General features: G+C 38.5%; 1 protein-coding gene across 2 annotated transcripts in view; it reads left to right on the top strand.

Annotated features, from left to right (window-relative positions):
- fibcd1a (fibrinogen C domain containing 1a) overlaps positions 1-23547 on the top strand; it is a 126699-nt gene that overhangs the window by 10778 nt on the left and 92374 nt on the right. For both annotated transcript variants that reach the window (XM_016534551.1, XM_016534552.1), the window contains one exon: positions 21956-22435. In XM_016534551.1, coding sequence (XP_016390037.1) covers positions 21956-22435 — 480 coding nt within the window. The remainder of the gene's footprint in view (positions 1-21955; positions 22436-23547) is intronic.

Here is a 23547-nt window from a genome sequence, read left to right as displayed (position 1 = left end):
ATAATGTATGTATATTTATAGTATCAAGTTGTAGTCAACAAACAAACAAAATATACAAAAAACAATCTCTTAAAGTAAAAAATTAAATTTTTTTTAAATTACTCAATGTAAAAAATGTGTAAATATACGCTGTACAGTGTATATATACACAAAACAGTTTAGTTATAATATGTCAGAATATGTAGTCAAAATAAACCTCATCTTTCTAAATTAAAATGTAATTTAAATATTAAAATTAAATAAAATAGTGTGTGTGTGTGTATATATATATATATATATATATACACAGCAAATCCTGCTGTTGCTGTTCAGATTTCTGTTCATGTCTCTTAGAAGGTCTTTAGTCCCATCGACACTCGGGGCAATTTGTGGCAGTTGTGGCAGACAGTTCTGTTGATGTATTCAGCCAGTTGTTAAACTAGTTTCTTGCTATCATCAGTAAATGAAATGATCCTGACGTTATGGCTTGTAGTCGTAAGTGAAATGTTGAGAACATCTTGTGGTTGATTTGTAGGTCTGTGTGCTAATGAAGTTATATTGGCCATTATCACGACTGGTGGTCTGCTTCTATCGCTTCTGTCAGGAAATCAGTGTGCATTGGCTTTTCAGTTGATTTCTGTACAAACGCTAATATAATTGTCACTTACAGCGATTCAGCAGCATGCAGGACAGGACGAGTTGCTTTCTGCCAGTCAATTGGTGTGATTTACAAACTGGATGATGTTTTAGGTGCTCTGGGGAAAGGGCAGTTAATGTGAAAGATCACCAGTCTTTTAAGAGTAAGTGCAAGTAATGATTTAAGACAAGATGCCTTGGCTTTTCTGATCTCCGTCACTGTGGTGGCCATTTTGAAGCTGAGTGGTTTTAAAAAAGGAGAGATGGAGATTAAACACGTCTGAAACAGGACTCCGCTGTTCTGAGCTCTGTGAATCCCGGAAGCCTTCTGTATTTTTAACCTCTCATGCCCATATTTTTCCCTCGCCAGATTGACTGATCTCATAACTAGTCCTAGGGCTACACTACTGGGCAATATATATTGAATATTCACAATTTTAGAACGGTAGTCCACCCAGTGATCTAGTGGTTTTTGACGTCAAACAAAACTCTCTCTCTTTTTTTTTTTTGTAGCCAAGCAACAGCAGGACAATCAAATAATCATTCTTTCTCAAAATGAACTGAAGAGGAGATGATTTTTCTGCAGATACAACAGTGTTGCATATAGATGATAGGGTCTACATTTGAAAAACTGGGGCTTTGCTGACAGCTCCTTTTAGCTTGAAGTCATATAGAGAGGATGCTAATGGCCATTCTGCCCTGTGTAATGTCTAGCAGAACCTTATATCTAAGGCATTGCTCATTACGACATCCAGCTCTGCTTTCTGCCAACCCACTGACTGCACCTATAGATTTCCTGTTGTATCGCATTCAAGTTTCTCCATAACTTCCCCAAACCTTTGCTGTCAATAGTGGCCAGTAAATAAGGCATTTAGAGATCTACCTCATCCATTTTAGCCTCTTGTAAATGTAACACTAAAAGCTGGCCAATCAACTTTACAGTGGCCACAGATATATCAAGTGTCTGATTGGAATGTGACACCTTGCAACATAACCACAGCCTTCTTCGTTTGACTGAACTGAAGGAAAAATAACAGAGTAATGTCACCCCCATATCACATCTTACTGAAACATGACACTGGCCTAATTGTTTGAAATAACAATTATTTCTTCCATCAGGGATTTCTGTAGAGCCCCTGGAGGACCATAAAGTTCCCTCCACAGGCTCTGTGGGTAGACATATATAATGCATATATGATATGTGCTCTAATAGACTATTGTATATGTTCTATAAGCAGACATGGAGCATAAAGTCTGTAAAAAAAAAAAAAAGGTCATTAATTTTTTATTTAATGTTTTTGAAAGTTTTTAATGCTCACTAAGGCAAGATGAATAGAAAGTTCTAAAGAACATAATTTTTTTTTTTACAATGAAAAACTCGGTAGTTACTTTTGGTCAATTTAATGTGCCCTTGATGAATACAAGTATTAATTAATTTGATAAAAAAGACTGACTCCACACTTTTGCACGGTAGTGCATATTTTAACATTTATTTCTACATATGTTGCATTTAACTTCATTTTTAAATTTTTTCTTAATAATATTTTTGTACATATTCTGTACATGTTACAGAGTATTGCTGAGATCTTTTTTTACTGTGGGAAGTATAGGTCTGTAAAGATTATAATATCCCCTTCTGTTTTTGAGCATTATATATGGTAATAATAATCCTACTTTTTATGTTATGAATAGAAGTATTACATTTTGGAGCTCCGGCTGAGATGCCACTAACTCTTTAAATGTTGAAAACCCCTCCTGTAGAGTTATCAAGAGCTACTGAAAGTAATGAACCGTGTTGGGGAAAGTTACTTTTAAAAGTAATGCACTACAGTATTGCATATTTTTGGTAACTGTAAAGGCCCTTTCACACCAAAAGTGAAATTAATCAGCCTCAGCCTGAAGGAAGTGCCACTGCACCTCACTCCCAATGTCCCTCAACATGGGGACAGGAGAGCTGTCAGTGAATAAATGGGAAAACAAAGTAACTTGTGTTACTTATTTGAAAGAGTAACTCAGATATTTTCTTGTAAATGTAAAAGTAATGTGTTACCTAGTTACTGGAAAAAAGTAATCTGAGTATGCAACTCGCGTTACTTGTAATTTGTTAACCCTGTTGTTAACACTGGTAATGAAGGACAGTTTGACTGTTCAGTCACTATTACTTAATCATCACCTTTTTTCTTCTGCCTAGCATAAAGACTCTTTTATCCAAATCAACCACTGGATCAATGCCAATGCCAATTATCACTTCCTCTTGGGAAATTTTGTCTTACAAATTCAGAAATCGTAATTGCATTCAGATGACTTTGGTCAGTAATATAAAGGGCAATTTCATATTTCTTTAGCTTTTTCAAGCCCCAAATGAGAGATAATGTGCTTTATCATTAATCCTATATATTAAAACATGATGCATAAATTGTGTAACTGACTTTTATATAGGTGTTTTATCATTTGCAACACTGGTGGCTTTAGGAAAGGAAAGGATTGCTGCATGCAAAATAGCAGGAACAATCTGAAAAGTATAGTTTTTTCCAATTGGTGACATGTTATATAAAATGTAAACTTGGCACACAGTTTGAGAGATTTCGGGGCTTTATTCAAGTAGGTAGGAGTAGTTCTTGTGTCTGCTTGGTATTGCATTGCTTTTTCTCTCAACATTCAGTGTCATCATTGAAAATTGTTGTGGAAACATTCTGTTTTGCTTTCCTAGGCAACCATGAAGCCTTTTTATAGTTTTTTCCAATTGGTGACATGTTATATAAAATGTAAACTTGGCACACAGTTTGAGAGATTTCGGGGCTTTATTCAAGTAGGTAGGAGTAGTTCTTGTGTCTGCTTGGTATTGCATTGCTTTTTCTCTCAACATTCAGTGTCATCATTGAAAATTGTTGTGGAAACATTCTGTTTTGCTTTCCTAGGCAACCATGAAGCCTTTTCAATAAACTGTTTTGTGACCATTAATAGGACCATTAATGTTAAATGGCCCACTTGTGGAATGATTGGTCGGGTTGTGTATATGAGGTTTAGCAGAATGCAAACAGAGAGAAGTGTCAGATTGCCAACAGTGTATGAAAATATCGCAAGTGGAGCTGCTGTGTGACCCTGTAAATGGTGAACATCGAATGATGTTTTTGTTCAATGTAAACCATTGAATAGAAATACTGTAGGTCTTCATCTGGATTTCTCATGAGCATCACAGCTTAAAATCTGGACCATGCGCATCAGTCACTAGGCGAACAAGTGGCATTAAATCACCCCGGACCACCTTTACTTTTACTGTGCATTTGTGTTGACATAACATCCCAGAGTTTGTGCATGTGGCTTGGGATTTCTGATGGCTTTTAAAAGGCTGTTTTCGGTGCCGCTCTGACCCGGGGTCATCATGGTGTGATGCCACCTGCAGGAGGCGCAAATGGATTTGACCTCTGCGGAGAGAGCCGGTCATCGACTTACAGGGATTTTAGAGGCATATACGCATCATACTTGGAAAGTCAGAGATGAGGGGACGAATTATTGCACTCAGACACACACACACACACACACAAAAAACAGCTTCATACTTCACAACTGCTTTGGCAGCTGTCAAGTCACATCATATAAAGTGAGATGGAATCCATTATGGACAATCTAATTAGTTTCTGCACTGTGAAGCCCTAACCGGCTGTGTCATTTGAAATGCTCAGCACATGCCAGGATTCAAAACGCATGCCATTCAGGGGGTTTTGTGCGCAAATTACCGGCTAATTCTTGAAGGTCCCCATTCTGAAGCGAAGTGCATTTCGTGATAGTGTTCATAAGTGTGTGAAAGCTGCGATTTATTGAACGTCTGTGCATAATACGCTGAATTTTAAAAAGATTTCCATTGGCAGTATTCTTCTGTTCTTTCTATTTTGGATTTTTAAAGATACGACTTGAAAACATTTTGTCTGACCCTTACAATACCGCAGTGTTTTATGGAAATGTATCTCCGATTCTTTCAGCGAGACATTTTCTCCCAGTAGTATATCCTGCCACTTTCTAACTATGGCTTTCTGGGGGAAAAAATTCCTCTCTGTAACAGAAATAAATGACCATTATTAAGCACCACAAGCTGTGACTTCCCATGAGTGATAGAATTTTTCCATTTGCTTTTTCTTGCTCAATTGCTGAGCTGAAACACTTCAAAGTCCTGCATCACCTGTGGATTTAGAAATTGTGTGGCCTTTAGGATCATATTATGGCATATAAGGGTAAGACCATTATGTTTTTTGTTCAATTCAATTCAATTGAAATTGAACTGAATGTGGTTATAGAGAAAGACAATAAATAGATGGCACATTAAGTTTAAAAGAATAGTTCACCCCAAAATAAAAATCAATTTACTCATGTCACTGAAGTACTAATATGCATTATTTAGTGGTAGTTAACATACATAAGTATACCTTTTGATTTTATTTATATTTTTTTGTGTGCATATTTTCTATAGCAGTGAATCGTAAAGGTAGTAGAATTGGAATTAGAATCGAATCAACAATTGCTGCAGTTTCCCCAAATGACCAGTGTTATTTTAGTATTGTTTATATTCTGTTATAGTATTTATTAATATTTTGAATTAGCTTTTATTTTTAAAATATCAGTTTTCATTTTAATTACAGTTTTAGTAATTTTGTTATATGCTTTTGTCATTGTTATAATTTTTTTTTCTAATTATCTTGAATTTTGTTTTAAGTTTATTTTATTCATGAGTTTTGTTTTTCAGTTTTTTTATCATTTTAATAATTCAACTATTTAAATATTCATTTATAAGTTCTTTTATGCTTTATGGAAGAAAAAAACACAAAGGTTTGAAATGACAGTGAGTAGGCCTTAATTATTAAATTTTTTTTGTAATAAATTTTTTAAATTTTTTTTTTTTTTTTTTTACTTTCTTTTCTTTTCTTTTTAAGTTTTTCATCGTTTATTTCTATATATTTTGTTCATTTTCATCTTTATTTCAATTAATAAAATCATTTTTAATACATTTAGTTTTAAGGTAACGTTAATGACACTGTAGACGACTCAATTTTTTTTTTACCCAAAATTTGCAAGATGTATAAAAAACTTTTTCTCTAGTTTCTATTTAACCAAACATTTTGCAATGTTTCAGTAAAATGATGTGAAGTTTCTCTGAAATCTTGTTCATTTCAGACTCCCAAACTAAATGTCACAACTGGATTTCTCCTGAAAGTTTCTCATTCCTTTGAACTTTTGCTTGAAGGATGTAGAACTTCTTGTGCACAAGACAACCAAAACAACATTTCACTTGCTGCTGAAACACAGCGAAATAACATTTTGAGATCTGTTTGCTCACTGTTGGCCTCACACAAATAAGAGGCGCTGTTCGCTTTTACGTCTTATGCATTTACTTTCTCTCATATGGCGTCCATTGGTCCGTGAGTGTGTGTCTGTGTGTGTGTACAGGCTGATCTTTTGTCCCTTGCAGTTTTGATCCAGCATGTCAGAGCAAAGCCAGAGCTGACTTCTGTGTGTCAGCCATTAGGGAGCGGAGAGGAATAGTGACTTATGGCATCCCTGCAGAAGCTGCTCTCAGGAGCCCAGAAGAGGCCTGAAAGACAAATCGCTGCCTGCACACATCGCTGCCTGTCCTTGGAGTGCACTGACAGGCAAGCCTGCAGAGAAAAGGCACTGTCACTGCTGCTTGCCACTCTGCCGAGTTACGCACACACACACACACACACACGCACCACACGCTGAGGCTAAATCATGTCAACAGTCAGTTGAGTGGACACACACTACAGTTGCAAAAACTTTTTGTTGTATATAGCAGTAAATATATATCTTGCCTTGAAGATATTGTGCACACTCCCAAAGTTTATTTCTTCACGGGCGCTCATGCAGTTTCCAAAGTATCAACTTTGTCTCTGATGTTTCTTAAGCCCAGTGAATGCTGCAATTTTTTCACCACAGTTGTGAGTGTGATATTTGGTTTTTACAACAGTTAATTAAAGAAAAAGACACAACATTGCTACAACAGCAAAAGTTCAGCAGAATTCACTGGAATAAAGTAGGATTTTTTGAAATGTTTTTTGACAAAAAATCTCTTAAGCTCACCAATATTGCATTTGTTTGATCAAAATAAAGCAAAAAAGTAATATTTTGAAATATTACAAATTAAAACAACTGTTGTCTATTTTATTATATTTTAAAATGTGATTTATTACTGTAATGGCATAGCTGAATTTTCAGCAGCCATTACTCCAGTCTTTGGTGTCACATGATTAGAAATCATTCTGATATGCTGATTTGGTGCTCAAGAAACACTTCTTATTCATATATATGTACTGTATATGTTAAAAACAGTTGTTTAATATTATATAAAAAATATTATTATTATTATTATTATTATTGTTATTATATTAAATAAAAACAACAATAATAAAAGACTATATAAATAAATAAATAAATAAATGTACTTTTCCACGACATTCTAATTTATTGAGATGCACCTGTAAGTAGAGCACAGACTATGTTATATTGTAAGATATTTTGAGACCATATTGCAGTCTTTAATTTTTGAGTTTAAAAAGAGCTCAATTGTGATTTTTCTTTCCTGTAGCTGAAGAGGCAAGAGATATTCAACAAAAAGAGCAGGCATACATTTTCACACAGTCACACAAGTCCAAGTTATCTAAGGTTTGCAGAAAGGAGGTTTAGGGTCAGTGGAATAGGACTATGATTAAAAATTGATGGCCGCGATTTCAGACCCACTTTAGCTGCACATGATGGCCATTTCGTGAAGCAACGCGTACCGTTGAAGTGTTGATTTCCTCTATCCGCAGTGGCACCCACTTATTTCCTTTGAGATGGTGAGAGGACACAGAGCTCAAAGTATGACTGCTTCTCTGCAAATGCCTTCAATAAGCGCCACATTGTGCTTTTACGCAGAAAAACCTGCAATTTATATACAATGAATGCTGTTTTTTGACCTGCACTTGTATATATCTCAGTTTGACATCTCTACTGTTGGGGAACCATTGTTTCCTTTCCGTTTTAATTAACTGTATGTGTGCTACGAGAGAACACGCGTTCATTTTGAAGTCATATCCCCTGCCTTGTTTACCCGTCTTGCCCTACACAGTAAGTCGAATAATTTTTATCATTCACCTCAGGCTACAACAAGTATGTTGCATTGCTTTGACCCGCTACTAACTTCTCGGATTGTCGGCGAGGCGTCGTTATGTGCTTCGAAGATGCTCGTGAGATGTTTCAAAGATACGCAGAGGGCCCTCCTCAGGATGTCATCACCTATTGGTTTCACACTTTAGCAAGATGCCGTTTTAATAGCCTCGGTGGAGCTGGAAGGAGGGGGAGGAACAGTCCGCTTTTGACAGCCTCGGGCATGCCCCCGAGGGCATTTGAAATGTACAGTAAATGATGCATTACATTTATTCATTTGAGTTCTTTTGTCTAAAATCACAAACAGAAAACAAGGAAATAGAGTTTTAATAGCGATTTGAGTTTTAAGCATCCAAAACGTTAATACATTTTTTCTGAACTATATTGTACTATCTTTAATACGAAAATTGTATTAATATTGAATGACATTAGTGATTCTTTTTAATGAATCTTTCGTTTTTTATTTTGCATTTTGCTGGCATTATATAGAACAAATATAACAAATCAGAAATAATATATTTAATAAACACACCTTTAGTACACAGACCTTTACATTTAGAAAACACAGATAAATTTGGTAGCATCATTAATTTTCTTTCATAAAATAACTAATAATTGCAAAACTCACACTCTGCATCTTTGACTACATATTGTCATATGAACAATCCATCAGTAACCACTGATGTATGTGAAAAGCCATAAGTAAATCAACATTGTAGCAGTTCTTGTTTCATCTTGAATCATAAATGATGAAAGTAGCCTAAAAATTGCAGCTCAGTGAGTGAGTCTGAGAGAACTGTACTGATTCTGAAGAGGTTTTGATTCACGAAAAATAATCCGTTAAAAAGAGTCAAAAGAATACATGCCATTTCCAGAACCAAAACTCATAGAAATCATTCAGCTTTTTTCAGTTCTGAATAAGACCTCTTTCTCGGTTCTCAACCCTAATGAATATAAAAAGCCTATATTCTGAATGTATGCTGTTAGTAGGTCAAGATACATACACATTAGCAGATGCTTTTTCGTCTGTCTGGGATTGGTTTGCTGCTGAAGCAGTGAGAACATTAAAAGGTCACTCATCAAGACCCGTACAGTATACTATAATATATATATATAGTATACTATACTATAGTGTATATATATAGTATACTATACTATATTATATATACTATATAACTATAGTTAATGAATACCCAGCACTCTTAAATCAGGAAGATCTGTACTTCAGGGGAAAAAGTAAACAACTACATATGTCTGACTGCCAGCCTGTTTATTTACACCCTCCCAATGTATGTGCACAGCTGGTTTAGCATCTTTCTAACTTAAGCTCTTATAAGAAGATTAGATAGGGCCTAGTTTAGAGCCTTGAGGCACCCCAATATTTCAGCAAGAGCTGTAGATTTGTATTGCAAGATAAAGTAACCCCTGAGCTAAAGCAAATATTGTGGTATGCCAATGTGCATTGGCTCGTTTAGTTTACACTCGAAGTAGATTGGTCCCTCTAAGCGAGATCCCAATTTCGTCGGTCATCCGACGTGACGTCGAGAGTGACCGACTGAAAGGGAATCAAGTTTGTTATCAGGTGCTGACCGGAAGTGCTGTCCGTCTGCCTGTTATCCTTGCATGTACAAAAATTATTAAATGTTTATATTTAAGGCCTTTTCCATCTGTTATGTGAGGACATTAACTTAGTCTATCTCGCAAAGATGGTTCTCCGTAACCTATATTAACAAACTGGCTGTGCAAATGTTGACATACTTGTGTTCCTTTAAGTTTAGCAGAGTAGAAGGTGGACTGACCACTGTTACAAATACTAAGGTAAAATGCACTTCAGAATCAATTTACCACATTGAAATCAGAAATTACAGCTTTTCAAAGGCCCAAGGAATCAACAGTGATGCTAAGCCGTTGAAATATCTCTGCTATTCACATGCTACATCTTCTCACATGCTACATTCATAGCCTGGATTTATACTTCTATGAATGTTTTCAAAAGCTTAGTGTTGTTTAATTTTCACTAATACCTGGCTAGTTTTAAGGTCATCTTTGCAACAACATTGTGGTACATATTAGAACATATGACACCTAAAAAAGTAACTTTAAAGGGGTCATATGATGCGATTTCAAGTTTTCCTTTCTCTTTGGAGTGTTACAAGCTGATTGTGCATAGATAAGATCCCTGAAGTTGCAAAGACTAAAGTCTCAAAACCAAAGAGATATTCTTTATCAAAGTTAAGACTCTGCCACGCAGGGCCGTTTCTAGCCAATTTGACGCCCTAGGCTATTGCCCCCCCCCTCAAAATAATGATCTTTAAAAAAGCATCATATGACCCCTTTAAAAGCTTTGGCCTTACAATGAAGCTAAGCTGAACAGACTGTTCAGACTATTGAAACTGCCTGCAACCTTGCTGGCTGTTCATTGTATTGAGAACCCTTTAGAATACATGCATTCATTGAAAAACCAATATGAACCTGAGGCAGTTCACAGTCTCATGGTTTGTAACTGGCAGTGTTGGGGAGTAACTAGCTACATGTAACGGCGTTACGTAATTTAATTACAAAATAAATGTAACTGTAATCAGTTCCAGTTACTAAGAAAAAATGTGTAATTAAATTACAGTTACTTATGAAAATGTTAACGATTACAAAGGGGGTTACATTTGAATATTTACACACATCCACATACAGATTTAATTGATTTCTTCCCCAAATTGCTCTGACTACTCTAAAATATGAGACATAAGGCCCTATGATTTCCGCGATGCGGAAAACACGGACTGGTTGGAATTCCTATAACCTGATTTTGCCCGCTTTTTTAATATTATTGTTATTATATAATTGCCCGCCAAATGTACTAAAGCGATTGTTTCCGAATTCGACATTCGATAATAAATCTCTAATAAATCATGAATCGGTTAGTCGTGATTGGGAATGCACTTCGGCTCGCGCTCGCTCTGCGCCGCCGCCAAATGGTTTAGATCAGAGTTATCAGTGCAAGAGATTTGAGTGGACTGTATAAGCGTACAGGTGGAGCAGAGAAGCAAAATTACTGTTCTGGATTTCAAGTGCAGGTCAGTTTCATCTGTAAATATGCAATGAAAATGATTAACAGTTGAAAACATTCATTAGAAATTTAGAAAAGTAATCTAAAAGTAATCTAAAGTAATCAGTTACATTACTTTGATAAAGTAATTGAAAAAGTTACACTACTATTACATTTTAAATAGGGTAACTTGTAATCTGTAACCTATTACATTTCCAAAGTAACCTTCCCAACACTGGTAACTGGCAGAGCTGCATTTATAAGATTAGAAGGACACACAAATGCAATGAGGTTCAGGGTTGTTTTCTTAGTATTTATTGAATTATGATTAAACCATATGTGTCTGAAGGGTATGATGCTGACCCTTCCAAAAAGAGAGTCCTATTTTTCAGGAACAGAGAGAAGACCATTTTCCCTGGTATCTCAACTTCTATAACCTACAATTAAACTAATGGTGAGCGAAACCACCCGGAGGAAATTTTATTGCTTGGAGGTTGCTTTTTCATTGCTCTGGAGACTTAATGGAGTTCATCAATTATATTTTAACTTTTTCTCAGATATTTCTCTTAAATTTGTTTAGACAAAAAAACAGAAGAACACTGAGGTGGCCAAGTGGTTAGCTGATGTGATTTCCACTTAGATGACCCTCTCTTTTAGGACAGATCCTTGAAGGATCTTCCTCGATGTGTCCTGAAACTTGAGATGAGACCAAGTTTGAATTTAGAAATTTGAGTTTATAAACTGCATTTTATATATTTCTCAATATTTTTTATTTTATCCATTCTGTCTTTCCCATTTACTTTTTATGTACATTTACATAACTTTCTGTAGCATGTGGCCAATTAAAGGGATAGTTCACCCAACAATGAATGTTCTGTCATTAATTTACTCACCCTCATGTTGTTCCAAAGCCATAAGACCTTTGTTCATCTTCGGAACACAAATTAAGATACTTTTGATGAAATCCGAGAGCTTTCTGACCCTGCATAGACAGCAATGAAACTACCACGTTCACGGCTCAGAAACATAGTAAGGACATTGTTAAAATAGTCCATGTGACATCGGTGGTTCAACTGTAATTTTATAAGGCTATGAGAATACTATTTTGTGCGTAAAGCAAACAAAAATAAGAACTTTATTCAACAATTTCTTCTCTCATGTGTATGCATTCCTCTCTTTGCAAACAAGCTGCAGTACATCCGGGTTCTACTTCTGAATGCCGGCTCCTACATCAGCAGCACCACATGCATGCATCATGGTAATCTCGTGAATGCGCAGTGAAGACAAACACGGAAGAAAAGCATTTTTGTAGCTTCATAAAATTAAAGTTGAACCACTGATGTCACATGGACTATTTTAACGATGTCCTTACTTCTTTCTGGGCCTTGAACGTGGTAGTTGCGTTGCTGTCTATGGAGGGTCAGAAAGCTCTCGGATTTCATCCAAAATATCTTAATTTGTGTTTCGAAGATGAACGAAGGTATTACTCGTTTGGAACGACTTAAGGGTGAGTAATTAATGACAATAGTTTAATAATTTAAACTATTCCTTTAAATTAAAATTTACACTCACTAATTGAAATAAGAAGCCAGTTCTTCATTTCTGGATTTTGCACAACTCTGAATCAGAGTAAATCTGAATTACTAGGGTCATTTTCCTCTCAATTGCTCTCCATTAATTTCTATTTAATCTTATTGTTGTCACTTAGTGATCTTACTTTAATTTTGCTTTATTATAGCCAGGCGATGCATTCTTTCTTGTGCATTTTCTTTTGTCAGAAACCAGTGTCAAGAGGAGAACCCGACACCTCACCTACATCTCCCCGAATAAGCAATCACCGGCTCTGTCATGTGACATTCCCAGCGTATCAATGCGCTTGACCTCCCTCTTAGTTCCTGCAGCCGGTATCTGTGTCGATCCGCTGTGGGTCTTACAGGTCTAAAAGGGGCGTTGGAAAAAATGCGGCGGTGTTTTTGTTCACTGGCTCCTCTGTTTCACCTCTTCTCATTCAAGAGCCTCGTCTCAGTGCAACAGATAAAAGCCCTTATCAAATATTGTCTGCGCTCAGCTAAGCATGGCCCTCTAATCTCAACCTGTGTCTGCTCAGGGGGCATCTGAATACCTGCTGCCCACTAGACTGTGAGAGGGAAGTAAAGGTGCGTAGACGCCTCCGAAGACGTCCACGGTCAGGGCCCGCCGTCTAGTTAAGATGCAGGTCGTGGAACGGTGACCAAATGTTTACGAGCCCTCGGTTTTTCTCCTAAACACCCGTAGAGAGGCTCTATCACAATAAAGAGGAGCAAGATTGATGGTGCACACGTACATAGAATAGACGTGCTTGCTGTCTCATTGTGTCGGCGCGGATTTCTCGCAGGGCTGCTCTGGAGGGAAAAGCCAGGTCTCGCCCGCGTCTTTGTTGCCACACGACTGTATGCGATACGCTCGCAGCAGAGGGGTCAGATATAAGCCCGGCTAATTACTGCAGACAGCAGGTATTGTTGCTTTATTGTAACAAATTGATCTGAGACCGCTCTCGTCTGCTGCTGCATGATGAAGTAGGCCGGAGTCTTTTGTGCACATGAATTATCTTTAAAATAAATATGACAATGCTTACGCTCGGTGCAGGAATAGGGCCCTCTTCACCAGGCTGCACTTGTGCTTTTGTTCATAGGTGTCTTATAAAGAGATACTTTATCACACAAGTATGGAAATACAATATTCTCTGCAAAATAATGTATCCATTACTCAGGGACAGAACACAGGCATTGTAAATTTAGATGTGTTTTACTGGAACTTTTGCATGAGAGCAGGGGCCGTTATTCACCGCAGTGACTGCTAAATCAACATCTCAGAGGGTATATGGATTTTTATTGCGTTTGTGGGTGTGTGTTTGCATATATGCGAGTATACAGTACTTGGTGATTTAACTTTGCATGGAAATGTAGGACCACCTCATTTACATTTACATATTTGGCAGAAGCTTTTTTCCAAAGAAGCTTAAAGTGCATTCAGGTTTTTTTTTTGCATGCATTTCCTGTCAGACCCATGACCTTGGTGTTGCTAGCATCATACTCTGTTGTTGAACTCTGATTAATGGCTATAGTTTAACTGTCTCGTGTCCAATTGTGCCATCAATATATCTTACTTCTTTGAACATGCACATGCATTATAATGCCTCAAACATTTGTTTTTCTGTGACATATAGTTGCAAAAATTTAGCTTGTCAACATTTTAAACCTGTCAACTAGGATAAATTTATTAAGTAGCTTCACATAATAAAGTTTTTTTTTTCAATTGGTTAAAAATCAGGAACCTATAATTATTATTTTTCTGTGTATTTAATTTTTTTATTTTTTTGCTGTCTTGTTTTTCTGAATATTTTTAATTAATTTAGTTCCCCTTCTAGGGAAGTCCACATTGGGGAATGCAGCCTGCATGACCGTTGTCTGAAGCACGTGTGAAACAACGCCAATCTATTGGTCCACCTGGCCCATGACATCTTAGGCGGGGTGTTTAGTATAAAAGGGCACCTGCTGAATATGTCATCCTCTTTGCTGTCTTCAGGAGCCGTCTGTTTGAAGTGCGTGTGATAGACCAGTGCGGGTGAGCATTGTAGAGAGTGTGTGCCTCCTTGCCCAAGGTTTCTGACACTTGAGGACACACACGATCTATGCGTCATGTGTCTTGGTCGGGAGCTTGCGTGTTCAGTACTCGAGGGCTCTGAACACGCTCATTGTGAGTGTCTCCAATGAGAAGCTCCGTTCGTGTTTGTCCCTCTTCTCGAGTGATGAGTGACAGGCGTTTGCGTCTCGTGGTTCAGGTCCCTCTGCTGCCGAGGCACGGCGAGGACTCGGATCACGGGATTTGCGGCTTTGGACACACGATCTATGCGTTATGTATCTTGGTCAGGAGCTTGTGTGTTCAGTGCTCGAGGGCTCTGAACGTGCTCATTGTGAGTGTTTCCAATGAGAAGCTCCATTCGCGTTTGTCCCTCTTCTTGAGTGATGAGTGACAAGCGTTTGCGCCTCGTGGTTCGGGTCCCGCTGCTGCCGAGGCACAGCGAAGGCTCGGATCGCAGGACTCACAGGGTTAAGATGCTCTTTTGGGTTATTGATCCCGTGTATAGCACTTGAGTCGAGCAGCGCCTGAGGGAATGTCTGCCTCTGTGTTTGGATTCTAACACTTGAGGGCATATTCTGCTTTCGCGTTTGTCTTGGCGAAAAGTACGCGCGTTCAGAGTTACGCGCTCATTGTGATGAGTCACGATGTCTAGGCTCCGCTCACGTTTGTTCCTATTCCCGAGGGATGCGGGACGAAGCGTTTGTGTTTCACCTCCCGGTTCGCCGTTGACGTGGCACAGTTTATCCCAGCTCACGGTGATCACTTTGATCTGCTGGATCCGCACACCCTCTCTAAACGGGTTGTCAGATGCTGCAGATACTACTGGGTTGTTATGATGAATAAGTGTGAGCACGGAATCGTTTCAGCCTGATCCTGCGAGATTGAGGGCGGAGCTATATTCAGCTCGGCCGTGTCTCTCTAATATGCATGTTATTTTGTGTGGAGAGCCTCACTGGGCTTGAATATATTTTAATACTCTGTGGAGAAATGCTTGCAAGCTTTCTTTCCCAGGGTGTTTCAGCACCTAGAGTGGTTATGGGGAATGTTCTTTCCTGTATTAAGCCAGACGGGTTTAGGAGTGGGCTGCCTCCCCAGGCTTCTGGGTATTTTTAAGTGGGTGGTCCCTCTAAATCCTGCTTAGTGAGTTTGGGCTGAGTACACTGCTCCCCCTCTTCAGGGTTTTAAGTGAGCAGTCCCTGCTCAGAGTGTAGCTGTCTGTGGATGGTTATGCTCCAGCTCAAGCTTACTTTGATCCGGAATATGGCGGTCTGAGGGCAGCTATGTTCTAGCCTGGCTTGGGTTCCCTTTGGCGCAAGCTCTCTCAAGTAAGCGCTGAAGTCTTTGTCCTGTATTCAGCCTTATCTGTGGGAACTGCTATTCGAGGATAGCTGTGTCCAGCCCTCTAGTGTTTTTGGCCACGGCTTACATCAGGCTTTGATCTCGGACTGATGATGTTTATGTGTTCGCTTTTAGCGAATCATTTACTGATGGCCTAGATCTCCCTCTTGTGAGCTCCTGGTCAGTGACACGGTGCTTCGCTAGCCTATTGTGGGACTGACACGGATTGGGGGCCTCCTGAGTATAGCCATCTGAGGGTGGTTATATTTCAGCCATTGTTATGGCAGACCTAGACAGCGCTATCTCCCCTGCTAGGGTTGTAAGTAGATAGCCCACTCTCTGTGGTCTGGGTAGTCTCAGTCGGTCTCCCTTATGGTAGCCCCTTCCTAGGTACCTAGCTATCTGAGGGTAGCTATGTGCTAGCTCAGTGATTGCTCCCCTGCTTAGGGTTTTAAGTAGCGGTCTCCTTGAGCCCTTGCTTAGACAGTGCTATCTCCCCTGCTAGAGTTGTAAGTAGATAGCCCACTCTCTGTGGTCTGGGCAGCTTTGCAGGAAGGTTTTGCTTGGTTATCTAGGCTAACTGTGTATAGTTATTCTGGTCTACAAGTCTTCATAAGACCTTTAGGACATAGCTTCTGAGGATAGTTGTGTTCTAGCTCTGCAGCTATTTCTCCTTACTGGGATTTAAGTAGCTATCTTTGAGCTCCTCTAGTGGCTTTCTAGTTAGTCTCTTCAGTGGTCTTGTGTATCCAGGCTTATATGGCTCCCATAGCATAGCTATCTGAGGATATTTGTGCTCTTAACTTGGGTGGGACGTTCCCCTCGATCTAATCGGGTTCCCCATTTCTGCCAATTTGTGTGAGCGGCCCGTGGTGCAGTGGCATGGCCCCTTTCTGAGGAAAGGCTTGGTGTACGTCTGTCGCTTCCTTGGTGTAGGGGGCGCAGCGTGGAGTTCCCTAGAAGGGGAACGTCTCGGGTTACGCATGTAACCATGGTTCCCCGAGAGGGAATGAGATGCTGTGCCCCCTCGCCATGCCTTCAGCCTGCCAGTTTACGTCTCCTTCAGACAGCTAAAGTGGATGACGTATTCAGCATGTGCCCTTTTATACTTCCGAGTACCCTGCCTATGACGTCATGGGCTAGGTGGACCAATAGATTGGCGTTGTTTCACACATGCTTCAGACACCGGTCATGCAGGCTGCATTCCCCAATGTGCCTCCTAGGGGGAGCAGCGTCTTGATCCCTCTCGGGGAACCATGGTTACATGCATAACCCAAGATGTTTTTATTGCACATTTTCTTTTATTGAATTTTTTTCTTTTCTTATAAAGCAAGTTTAACATTTGATGAAGAACACGATAAAGTTACATTTAAAAAGTGATAATAAATAATAAATAATATAAAAAAAATATGCTAAATATAATTTTAAATGATGTATTATTAATTACTTAGTTCATAATTTACAAATGAGTATAAAACAATGAATGTAATTTTTTATTTTTAAATGTAAAAATTATAAATGTAATTAAATATTTCTACTTACCTGGTCAGGCCAATTGTTCATATTTCTGTTTACCAACATATTTACTGGCCTCAGCACAAAAAAGATTATATAATTTAATATTTAACCATTGACTATAGCCATTCAACATTACAGTATAATTGAGAGCTATCAATTTTAATATGTATTAGACTTTAATAAAATAACTTCTAATTTAAGTAAACTTTAAAACAATCTTCACATAAACCCATTATAACCAATGTCATATTTAGCTACCTGCGCCCTTCAGTTAGTAGGAAATATACAGGACAGTTTTGAAATCCATTTCAGAGTTCTTAAATGTGACTCATATAATATAACATATAGCCTAATACATACATGCACAGTTTTAAGGCAGCTTTAATCACCTTCATGACTTAACTGACCACGACATTGCATGCACATCGTTTCTTTCGCGCTTTGATGTGAAATGATAAAGCCGAGTAGCCTACAGTACCGTTTCCGCGCTCATTTGACTCGCGCCTGGCGCTGAGGTGAAGTGGAGTGCGCGTCTGAAACGTCTCCTGTTTAATGTGCTCGTAAAGACGTTCTGAGACTAAATTAGCAAGAAAAAGAGACAGAAGCAGCAATTGTGAGTGGGGTGGCCAACACTAGCCCCGCCCCTGCGTTAACGGCGTTAAATAATTTTAACGCGTTAAACTGAAAAAATTAATCACCTGCGTTAACGCGCTAATTTTGACAGCACTAATATATATATATTAATTTCTTATGTAATTTCTAATATAATTTCTAAAATGTTTACATTTATAATCTTTTCTGTGCTGGGGCCAGGGATTAGGTTGCAAATAGAAATCTGAACAATTCACCTGACCTGGAATATTCCTTACTGCTGATCCCTGTAAATATCTTATTGCAGCTGTGTGCTGCTTCAGCCTGAGTGTCAGTGATTTAATTTCAATCATAAATGGCACTACGGCACATGGGCATTGAGTCACTCTGGCATATATGTAAAAGTGCGACAAATAAATACACAAAATGTACTCGAAGCTCGCAAGAGGGACCTACACCCGCTGCCAAGTGGAATATTGAAGAGGCACTTGAATAACAGCGGGGCGAGCGATGCAGGCTCCCCCTGAATAAAAAGACATGGCAAAATGATAAGCAAGCCCTCCAGTGCCTGCGTGGCATTCCCTAGTTTCCCATCAAATGTTCTTCACTTCATTTGTTGTTATATCTGCGTTTGTTGCCGAATGCACACACACACACACACACGTCCACACACTGGCACACACTTGCATAGATGAGAGAGTTGTCAACTCTGGGCACTTAACCAAACCGTAGTATTGAACTGTAAGGCTTATGTCTGTAGTTTCTAGTCTTTTGCCCTGTGGGGATTTGCCTTCCTAGATCCTCAAAGGAAACACTGCTCATCTTGTCGTTTATATTCCAGCCCACCACTCGGGCCCTGGGCAATAACAGAAATCAGTGTAAAGTGTTCACAAATTATCTACTGCCACTCCTCTTTCTAATGTACACTGGTTCTGGCTTTATGCTACATTTTTAATGCGCAATAAGAAGAACAGAATCTTACATGCATCTCAACCTTATGTTTGAAAACGTGGTAATCGTGGCTTCTGCCCAACTTGAATGCAGAATTGGAAAAAGAATAGTATGGAAATAAACAGAATGGAAATTATTAAGTATTATTAAGTTATAAAGTCATATATAAGTATGTATATACTTTATATATTAGTGCTGGGCAACAATTACAATTTTTAATTGCGATTAATTGCATGATTGCCTGCGATTAATCACATTGTTATGCACAAAATTCAATAATGTATTCAAAAGTAGTGTATTGTGCACTTTTTCATTTAAACGTACTGCTATATGAACAAAAGTGTAATAACATTTGGTTTGCAAACACTTTAAACAAATAAGGTGCTTTTTTACAGCAGTATTCCTTTTACATAGTAGCAGTTAAAATATTTCTTGTAAATCTCAACTTATAACATTAATATAATTAAATTAAATATAAAACAAGCTATTTGCCACTTCCAGGGCATTAACGTTTTTATAGAAAATATTTTATAGTTTGTTCTAGAAAAACAAGTTATGCTCAGAGTCCAGAGCCTCAATCATAACATTATTATAGGCACCTTCCGAGTAGAGACCTGCACGATCGCGGGACCCAACACAACAGAGTGCGGTACGGTACAACACTTGATGGGCGAGTGCGGGTGCGGGCAGGTAGAGACTCGTGTGTGCGGGATGATGGAGAATAAGGGTGTCCTCACACTAGGCAGTCTTAACCGTGCCTGAGCGCGTTTGACTAGTGTGATCGCTTTAGCTGGCCCTGGCTCGGTTGGAAGAGGTGGGCCAGAACGCGTTCAGTTATATATAGATCAGTGAGTGTGAGCGCTAACCGCGCCAGAGCACGGAACTTATGATGCATGCAGCATGATTGCGTGAACATTTCTGAGCGGCAAGAGTGATACATCCGTAAAGCAATATATTGTGAAGAGGGCCGTGTGTTACCAAACGACTTAAAATAATAAACCACAAAGTTAACAAAATGGCACTCCACTGTGCTTAGCGAGAGCGCTTCTCTGCTGTCTTCACGTGCTATCGGAAACTTCCTATTTCCCCACTTATGAAGTCGTGATTACGAGCTTGTTGCATTATTTTCTGTTAAAAATAACAGTGAACAGTGGTTTGTGAATGTTGATGCTTAGCCTAAATAATTTTATCGGGAACGTTAATGTGAGTGCTCCTGCAGTCTTAGGCCCACCCCAAATGCTCTCATTGGTTGAGACACGTGATGACACTCATCCCAAGCCAGTATTGATCAACATCCCACCCCTCCTGTGACCCATGGTTTGTCTGTATATGTATTCAGAGCCAATGAGCAACGGACTTTCATAATAATAAAAAAACTCTGTCAATGCGCGATTAAAATAATTGTCGGCGTTAATCAATTATTGCGTTAACGCGATAATAACGCGTTAACTTGCCCAGCCCTAATATATTGTATATATAACATATATATATATTTTTTGTAATTATCTGTGAAATTTACTTACAATTGACTTACTTTACTTGCTTACAAATTGTACTAATATGGATTTTTTTGTGTGGTTAATTGGATTTGATTGATCAGCATATCATGTACGTAATATTTTTCTTTCTCAAATGCTAGCACTAATTTACAGTGTTTTCGGTATTCTGAAAATATGCATTGACATGGCTTTTTTTTATTGGATGATCTGTGTAAATTGTACTTATTTTGATTTCTGGGAAACATGTAAACATCTATGTAGTTTCCGAAGGGCAGTACTAAATTAAAAAATATAATCTTTTAACAAAATAAGAAATAATTACACCTCATCAATCTGTTCAAAAGTTTGCACCCCCAGCTCTTAATGCATTGTGTTTCCTTCTTGAGCATCAGTGATGTTTGTCTTCATTAGTCACCGCTAAGGGTTCAGTTACGCAGAAATGCATTTTTCCTGAAGAACAGTGGGCAGTTTAACTGCTCAGGACAAACAAGGGACTCAGGAACACCTTGCAAAACAAAACATTTGTTGATTCTCCAACACGGTATTAAGATCCAAGGGTGTGTGAACTTTTGAACTGGTTAATTTATGTAAATTCAGTTATTATTTTGTCTTGGTGGACTCTATGTAAACATCTGTGTGAAACAGCTTATTCAGGACAGTAGTAAATAAAAAATAACATGCATTTTCTTTAATCACCACTCTTATTTTGTTAAAATTAATAACATCTTGTATATTCTCCAAAGGGTATGTACGTAAATTCATGAACGGAATTATATACTGATTTAAAGTCCCAGAGGTCATAATGTTGATGTGAGCAATTTCATATATTCACAATATATGTTATCTCTAGTACATAATGAGGAGCAAATGATGCACATTATGTGTAATTGATGCTTTATCTGTGGGAGAACTAGAATGATAAAACGCACATAGAATGTAGTTTAGTTGCTTCTTAAACAAGCTAAATGAGTAGTATTGTTGCTATTCAGAATACATTCACTGCAAACCAAACAGCGCACTCAAAATGAAAATGTAATTACCTCCAATATCAGTTTGCATTTGCCACAATTCTTTATCAGAACATTCCCAGTTCAGAAAGTCTGGGCTCAGAGAAAATCCAGAGTTTCCTACTGGTTGAGGTTGCATTCATGTGCTATGAATACTATCATCCTGACTTAAATTACCTGGAGCAGGGGATGATGATTAGGTCTTAGGCAACTGAGCAAATACAATTTATTTTCCGTCTTTTATAAACACCTTTGTGAAAAGCCTGAATTTATGCATTCGGTAGTCTTCTGGTATTACATAATAGCAGATTAAACTTTCAAGAAGCATCTCCATGCATGTTTAATGCTCAACAGGGATTTTTAGAAATTTGTAAGCTGCAGTTGTGGGGAACCTACTTTTGAATATGTGTTATCAGTCTATGTCAGATTTGATATGTCCTCCTGCAAGTTTAATCAGCGTGTATCAGCTTTAAGGAGTTGTATTTAAGATTAAAATGAAAAAAACAACAACACACATTTCCGACTGTCTTTGACGTGCTGGTCATTTTAATGCTTCTTTTCAGACTTGTCTTTTATTTCTGTATGCTAATGCGTCTGGTCTCTCTGTTTTTCTACAGAGGATGAGCTGTAGCTATCTCCTATGCACCATCCTGCTCTTTGTTGCTGTGTTACTGGCTGTCACAGTAACCGGGATCATCCTTCTGATGAACCATTACCAAGCGCCCAGCGGCCCGGACGGCCCCCCTCTCATCAGCACTAACCAGGATGAAGGTAATGCCCTGGTAACCATCGAGAGAGGCGACGGCTCCCGCATCAACATCTTCATTGACCCCAACTGCCCCGACTACAACAATAACTTCCTGCGTCTGGAGGGTGTGCAGACCTCACTGCTGCACTCGCTCACCGACCATGACACTGATCTAAAGTCAGTGAAAGGGCAAGATCGGGCTCTGCTTGTTAAACTGGCCGAGGAGGTGGCCAAGCTGTCCGCCCATGCCAGTCAGCTGAAGATGGAGTACAACGCGCTGAGACAAGGCCAGAGCAACATTGGACAGGAGCTCAGCACTCTGCAGACCGAACAGGGCCGGCTTATTCAGGTTAGTTTGGGAAATTTCACTGGTGCTCCAAGAGGAGACCCAACAAATCAGCCTGAAATGAATTTGTCCCTTGTAGTTGTTGCATTATCCACAAAGACAAATTCCAGTGCGTACCAAGTCTGAATTTCTGGCATGAAGAACGTAGAAAACAAGATTTTAAAATACAACAATGCTGGGAGGATTCACAATGAATGAATGGTGCAGTTGATAGCTCTGTTTAATTTGCATTGTTTTAGCGCCTGATTTAAAGGATTTATGCAAATGAGTTAACCATGCAAATGCGCCATTTTTCAGGCTGGTTCTGATTATGAGGTTGTTGGATAATGCTGCACACTTTGTGATCTGGCATAATTTGTTGGGACTATACAGCATTGCCCAACTACTGCGGTCCAGGTACCTGACTCGGCTCACTCACCTCACTGGTCTGGATATGTGCCTGGTTATAATGGAACAGCTATTCTAAATTTGGGTTGCCGTCTGCTTTCCATGGGCGTTAATAGTGCCAGGCTTAAGAGTTTTTTTTTTTTTACATAGAAAAAGCCATGTTTTATATATATATATATTAGGGCTGCAAAACGATTAATCACATTCAAAATAAAAGTATATATGTATTTAAATACACACACATATATTTAAAAAAATATTTGTATGTTTATATATTTATACTTGTATATAATTTATATTATTATAAATATTTTATATATAAATCTAACATAACATTTTCCTTTTATCTTTCCTTTCCCTCAGTACACACACATATGGTATGTAAACAAACTTTTCTTTTGAATATATATATATAGGTTCGCTAGTGTTCTAATAATTTTGGCCACCACTGTGTCATGGGTTGCTACTGTGAGGAGCACGGAGCGAGGAACGAGGAGACCAGGAGTACAAAACAAAGGAGTTTAATTCTTTTTTTTTTTTCAGGGACACGTAGCACAAGGAGTTGACAAACAATTCCAGACAAGGGAGAACAGAGCGGGCTAGAACTAAATAGGGCAGATAACGTGGGGCAGACAGGTGATGGGGATAACTAATAATAAGGAACAGGTGATACTAATAATGGGAAAAGGAACTGGAAGGACCAAATAAGGACAACAGTAACAGTACCA

Source organism: Sinocyclocheilus rhinocerous, unplaced genomic scaffold (assembly GCF_001515625.1).
Source record: "Sinocyclocheilus rhinocerous isolate Xijiao unplaced genomic scaffold, SAMN03320098_v1.1 scaffold785, whole genome shotgun sequence".
Taxonomy (NCBI): domain Eukaryota; kingdom Metazoa; phylum Chordata; class Actinopteri; order Cypriniformes; family Cyprinidae; genus Sinocyclocheilus; species Sinocyclocheilus rhinocerous.
Note: the sequence above shows the minus strand (reverse complement) of the source record. Positions and strands in the feature narration are given on the sequence as shown.